General features: G+C 42.1%; 1 protein-coding gene across 2 annotated transcripts in view; it reads right to left on the bottom strand.

Annotated features, from left to right (window-relative positions):
• Window positions 1-6,966, bottom strand: part of pde2a (phosphodiesterase 2A) — a 135,166-nt gene extending 128,200 nt beyond the window's left edge. Inside the window, exons 1-2 of one of the 2 annotated variants that reach the window (XM_031860914.1) lie at window positions 6,602-6,966; window positions 6,361-6,474 (exon numbers count right to left, since the gene is read on the bottom strand). In XM_031860914.1, the coding sequence (XP_031716774.1) occupies window positions 6,361-6,419 (59 nt within the window). In that variant the 5' untranslated portion in view covers window positions 6,420-6,474; window positions 6,602-6,966. Of the gene's footprint in view, window positions 1-6,360 lie in introns of both variants that reach the window. The other variant, XM_031860913.1, reaches the window with a different exon arrangement.
• Window positions 6,967-7,219: the final 253 nt, after the last annotated feature.

Here is a 7,219-nt window from a genome sequence, read left to right as displayed (position 1 = left end):
CACACACACACACACACACACACACACACACACACACACACACACACTTGTGATGATATTGCACTGACTTAAATCCACTCCCTGGAGCTGTTCTGTTACCATGACTGTCATATTAGGGATGCACCAATAATGATATCGGGCTGATTCTGACTTAAATAGCCGGATCAGGTTTTGGTGACAATGGGGCCAAGTTAGTCAATTTGTTTCTATGTTTATATGCAATATACTATATATATATATATATATAAATTATATACTGGAACTTTAATTCCTGTTTAAGCTTCATTAAAAATCATTACAGTTGAATTGCAATTCTTGTATATTATCATGAAAGTTGCTGACTTACGATTTATTATTTTAATAAATAACAATTCAGGAAATATAAATGTTTTTATTTGTTTTACAAAGTAAGTAAATCAATGTTTAAGTCAAGCCTGACACACACCTTATTAATACCGACACCCAAAGCCCGGATATCTGCATCGGGAATGAAAAAGCCAGATCGCCGCTTCCTTATGTCTTATAATGTACTTCATCAAATTCTTCCCCTAACCTCGACCTCACATTGAAACTGCTGTAATGTGCTTTAATCTCAAACCTGCAACATATGAAACAATAAGCTCAACCAAACTGTAATTCTAGCCTCGGGCTTTAAAATAACGCTTCCTAATAAGGTCTGAGAAACAGTCATCACCAGTGACCAGCAGGCCAGGTTTTCTATTCTTGTGCAGAGCCCACAATAGAAACAGCAGAGATGGAATATAATATACTGTGTTTCTAGATAAACACTGCAAAAGCACACAATCGCTCCTGCAGACAAAAAGGTGAAAAAAATGAATGTTTTGAGGGAATATTTATAGGAAACAAAGGAGCAGTGCTGTTTCAGCGTAATCCAATCTGAAGGTTCCATCTTATGTCGAAGCAAACTCACTTCTTTTTATGCAGTAAGCTTGCTCAAGACATTGTCAAATAATAAACTGCCCAATCACCGCTGCAGGGCAGGTCTACGAGTGTGATTCATAAAGGTATGTTATGTTTGAAGACATCATTGTTTTCACTCCCCTGTGCTTCGGTTTGTCAGAGCTGTGCTGAAATGAAATAGAATAATAAAGGCCGCTATTCTCCTTCAATGATGCAACCAGGTCCACCTCATGCAAACTATCAGATTTACATTTATGAAACGATGCTGGCTCTCATTGTGCACAATGCTGATTCAGATTATCTCAGTTGTGTTAAATCCAACAGGACGGAAAACACTGGCAACAATTTGACTGAAAATAAGCTCATGTGTATTTGTGTGCTTGTTTGTCGTACTAGCTCATCTTCCTATTTGAACAGATGGACCAGCTGAAGTCGTTCCAGTGTTGATAACATGTGAAACATAAATACTTGTTACCTCTGCACAGAACAAAGTCTTCTCATCGGCTCAAACTCGACTCCATATTGGCTCCATTTACATCTCAATTAGGGGAGACAGTATCAGCCAGGGGTATGCAGAGCTCCCATTTGATGTATAATAATTAAACAAATAGCTATTGTTATGGTACATCAATTTGGATCAAATGTACTGGAGGCACTGGACAACCACTTTGATCTACATTGGCTACAAGAAATCTCTGGTAGATTACGAGACAAATCGAGGAGAACCAAAGAACATTGAGCCAAAGTTAATGACAAAATAGATTTCCACTCGGTTAGTGATCGGGACAGTTGTTCTACATCTCATTCCATAGATTACACTCTGTTCAACATTAATGTCAAAACAGCTTGTTGGCACCGCTAGACAAATGCATCCATCTCTGTCCTTCTGGCTTAAATACACACAGAGCAAAATACGAGCCTTGTTACGGCAATTATTGAGTGCATTGAGTTTAATCAATTTAGTGCAGTAATGTAGCCCAAGTTCCCATACCACAGTGAGCAATGTGGACATGTTTGTATTCACTTGAATACAAGAGAGACCTTCCCACCATCCTGGTGTCTGCACTTATTTTGAATTCTAATTGCTGCTCTTTAAGCGGCATTGCACTGTATATCACAAGTGTATCAAATACAAATGTATAAATAAAAGTTTCCTATTGCTTTAATTTCTGAAAGTAAGATATTGCACTTTACTTTCACAGTTAAATCAAAAAGTGCATGTGTGTGTGTGTGTGCGTAATCTGGTTTCATCCCACAGTCCAAAGTCATGTTATTCTTATGTACTGAAGACTTTAAATTCGCCATAGGTGTGAATGCAAGAGTGAATATGATTCTCCATCGTGGACTGTATATAAGAAGCTGACGTAGTCACCGAGATGTCACTCATTGGTTTGTGGAAACTGGACACCGCCGTGGTAGCAACCTGTCAATCACAAGGTAGCCACGGCCTAAAGCACACCCTGCTTTACTGTCTATTTTACTTTAAACTGGACCATCACTTACTAAATGAACATCGTGCTGTGTTGAAGATGACTTGAGACCAGGGATTGAGACCATAAACTTTACTGGGGTAATAAATCCAGTGAGAAGTAGGGTCATTTTCTCATAGACTTCTATACCAACCAGAGGAGTCGCCCCCTGCTGGCCATTAGAAAGAATGCCAGTTTAAGCTACTTCCACATTGGTTTCACGTTTCAAACCCAGAGGTTGCCGCCTGTTCTCTATATTTATGAGCCCTGAGATACACTAGACACTTGTCCAGGGTGTACCTGGTCTCTCCCCTATTGTGAGCGTGGATCGGGTTCAACCCTGCACTGGATAAGCGGGTATGGGAAATGGATGAATGAATGGTGTGTTTATGCTTTCCTTTAATGATAACCTCAACACTAATGAAATCCAGCAGAGGCTCCTGGATAATGTCATGATACTAGGATTCTGTTAGGGTATGTGGTTAGAATGCTTTTCAGCTTTGTTTCTGGTATAAAGTTTATTCCCTCACTTCGGTATAGCCGGAGGGACAAATCAGAGCCGTAGAAAAGTCAGAATGCTTCCTCTCTGCAATCAAGAACTAAACACTTCACCAGTTATTGAATTCACTTAGGACCCAAAACCCAGAATCCCAAAGTAAACTGATTAAAAAGCTCAATCTCCATCATAAACCTGCCATTGGTGGTGTTGGGACCAGGATTTTAAGCTTGGTGATTGAATGTTTGATGACTTCGCTCTTCTCTCAGACTTTTGACTTTTCATTATAAATACAGATTTTGTTTTTACAGTAGCTCATCTTACGTACTGATGATTCAGCTGGAAGAGCGTTCACAACATCCAAGCTTCATTATATTCATGCAGAAAATGAACTCAACCAAATATTGTTTCAGTTGAGTATTTCAAAAGTAATTACATGCTAAACTTGCTCTTCAGCTGGAGGGAAAGAGTTTTTGCCATGGATGTGCACAGCGCCTCCATTTAAATTATTTTCTACATGTTTATAGGAGTGGAAAACAATTAGTGATGTTGTATATAAATATATTAAATAGCATCTATTATCTACTGCTCCAAAGCGACATTCTGCACTCAGCGACAGTGAATGAAAATGCAGATTAATCTGTGAATTTAATGCTTTTAAGCAGAATGTTTTGTTGAAGCAAACATATTCTGTAGACAAACACACATAAACACAAGCAACTCACAATGGTTTCTCACTGCTTTCACTTCATCTCCCTCTGCCCTCTCTCTCTGTCTGAATATTTTAGTATTGATGAGCCCATTACTGATGATAACACAGTGCAATGTCAGCATCCTTTCTCTCTCTCTCTTTCTCACACACACACACACACACACACACACACACACACACACACACACACCCACACACACACACACACACACACACACACACACATTCACTCATCAGGAATCAGGTTACAACTCTGCTGCTGCTGTGTACTTTTGTGCAATTCTGTGTGTGTGTGTGTGTGTGTGTGTGTGTGTGTGTGTGTGTGTGTGTGTTCTTCAGGAGGCTGAGGGATATGACTTCCTGGCATCAATCCAGTAAATTGCAATATTTTTTTTCAGGCTGAAGACGGTCCACATGCACACCCAGCTGGCAAACAAATACACACACCCAAATACAGACTACAAGGGCGATGCCTGTTGGCTGCTGAAATGATGAACAATGTGCATTGAACACACAAACAGCAACACAAAGGTTAAAACATTACACACCAAGGGTGAATGGAGGTCTAAGCTTAGACCGAAAAACATGGGCGTGATTACTGAAACTGTAGCGTCTGGTCAATATTTCTGATGAACAACTGTCTCTCAAAGCCTCAATCCAGTCATCCAAGAACACCATCACTGTGATGGGAACACAAAAGGCCATGTTGGATTTGTTTTAATCACAATGCTCCATCAGAGGAGGGATCATAAGCAGGTACACGGTTGACATCTGCTCTTGTGTATTTCACGACAGCATCTCACACTTCATGAGCTTAACTGATCACAGATGCCGAGGCTGCGAGTCAAAGCGACTCCAGCAGTTGAGACCAGCTCCTGAAACTCACTGTCCGTCAAAGATCGTTGACATCCACCTGGCAGATTCATTATCCCTCCAATGTTCTCCTAGAGACTGACAACAAATGCCCAATGTAAGAAGCTTAGTCTTTGAGGACAAGAGCTGCTGAGGTGAATATAAGCCATTATGCTTCAGTTATTTCCCTTATTGAATTTAAACCAGTAATGAAGGAGGAGAACATTAGATGAGGATTTTCAGCTTTGAGACAAAAAGGGGTTGAAACTTGATATGAGGGAGATGTCACTAATGTTTTGTGCAATCAGCGTATAATGGCATCACAATGTTATTAACCGCACATGAGGCTATTCAGCTATGAAAGAGGGAGAGGCGACTTGGAGCATTTAAGAGAAACACGTCGGCATCAAGACATGCATGCCCCGAGGGAAGCTCTCACCATACATACAGTATATAGGTGCATGCTGTTTGAACAGCCGCGCGTTTGATCACCATCACTTGACTCTGCAGCAACAGATGCAACTCTTCATTGGAGAACAGGCATCGCGGGTTTACATGGCATCAGGAGGGGTTTGCTTTATTAGCTAACATTTAGCTGAACACCAGCTGACATTTTTTTTCTCCCAGACAGGTGCACAAACACACACACAGAGACTGAACAACAACACAACTAATAATCACCACAAAGTTCCATAAACACCTCTCTGAGATGTTCATAGTAAACACTACAAGCTTCACAAAGATAGGATGCAAAGCTGGGCTGCTTTATTGTATTAATATTGATCGTGTCAGCCTCCTTTGATTCACATATTTGCTGTCCTGTGGAAAAGGCTTCTTAATCTCTAAAATGTAAACTTTTCATGAACAAGGAAAATAGCCTCGGGGTAAAGAATGAACATTCACACTGAAAAACAGTCTGGTTTAAGCTCTGCGATGATGCATTTTGGGGGGTTCAAAGGAGAAAACTACACTTACAGGGCATTTATTCTCAAGTATATCTACATCTTATATAGATAGCATTATTGATGGTTAATAAATCACCTACTAATGCTTTAGAGATGACTTTTAAACCATTAAGGAGAACACATGTTTGGGTACCAAGTTGTGAAACATCTCTCTGGCTGGTGTTTATCCTTTTTATGCGTTACCAAGAAGTCACAAATATTGGTAATCAATTACTAAATGCATAATAAATTGGTAATATACACATTTTGGTCCAGTTTCTACACAGCCCTATTCCAGAAGGTAAAGCTAATCCATCAAAGAGAAAGTTCAACAACCTGGCAACCCAAAAGCTTTTATTATTCATTGATTTATAAAGCATTAGTGAATTATTTATTAATCAACAAAGCTATTAGTTACTGCTTATAACCCTGTTATAAAGGATGATATATTAGAAAGCGGCTGGATTGCCAAACAGTATTTTAGGATAAGGTGGTTTGCTTAAGTCAGCCCTTTAAAAAAAACGTTTGAATATAACGATCGAGAGAATGCAATTATGAGGGCTATGAGATTTATCTATCCCATAAGGGATATTAGAGTAAGAGAAGCCGTGTGGCTGCATGGAAGATACAAAGGCACGATAAGGTCAATAAACTCTCTGTGGACACACTATGGGAACATTTGAGTGATATTACAGTGTGATGGAGGTGAGCTCCACACCGGTTTATACTGAGAGCCACCTGCACAGTGCACCTGGGGTCTTCACTGCCGCTGTCAGGGGGAGGGGGGGGGATAATGACACCCAGCAGGTCACACTCACACCACCAGCACCACCAGGCTAATTGGCTCAATGCGAGGCGCCACGTTTAGTTTGTGCGCTGTATGCAGAAGTGGCGAGAGAGGCTTCAAGGTATACAAACGCAACACACAGTATTCCCTGCATACATAGTTATGAGACACACACTTACATCTCGGAGGACGGCGGCTGGCTACGGCAGAGGAGCGCGTGTCCGCACGCTTGTCCCATCGCGCATCCTGCCTCGCGCCTCTCCGGTTAACCCAACAGCTGCAGTCAGGAGGACCTGGCGAGCGAGGGGAGGAGAGGAGGAGGGGGAGACGGGTTAGGAGGTTTAGGAGGATAGACGATAGATGGATGGATGGATGGACAGATAGTTGGGTGTGTGTGCCCTCCTCCCGCTTCCTCTCCACCTCTTTAGCCTGTATGTCTGCCTCTCTCCGGTCTGCTCTCCGCTGCCGTCTCCTCTCGAGCTCTCACAGCGCGCGGGGATTGGTCGGGATCCGGTAACGGATACTCCGAGCTATGAGGAGCGAGGATAAAAACGACTGAGCGGAGGGAGAGAGAGAGAGGGAGAGAGAGAGAGAGAGAGAGAGAGGTCAGCCGGAACTTTAACGCGCTACGCCACATGGACACATCAACAGTCAAAAGACGCGTCAGTCAAACCGGAGCTGAGCACGTCACTCCTCCGCGTGCGCTGACAAACAATCTCCCTCGGGTCATGCCTGCTCTCCCATGAGCACCAAGTCATCCGTGAAAATGAAAGTCGTGTTGTAAAAATTCAACTTTCACGGTGCATCTTCGCACACCAGCTGCGCATTTTGACACAATCCCACCACACGCACGTCTTCTTCGTGCTGCATATATACTGTAGCTCTGCAGGACACGACTTGAACTTGTTTCCTTTCTATTCCAAAACAAAGGGGGTCTTATCGGCTCGTGCTGGCAGGCTTTCACGATAAAACCACATGTTGCACTGGACTCCAGTGTCTATCACGGGACACAGTCTCAAGGTTCAACACAGATCTTCT

The sequence above is a fragment of the Anarrhichthys ocellatus genome, unplaced genomic scaffold (genome assembly GCF_004355925.1).
Source record: "Anarrhichthys ocellatus isolate YVR2014 unplaced genomic scaffold, GSC_Weel_1.0 scaffold24, whole genome shotgun sequence".
Taxonomy (NCBI): Eukaryota; Metazoa; Chordata; class Actinopteri; order Perciformes; family Anarhichadidae; genus Anarrhichthys; species Anarrhichthys ocellatus.
Note: the sequence above shows the minus strand (reverse complement) of the source record. Positions and strands in the feature narration are given on the sequence as shown.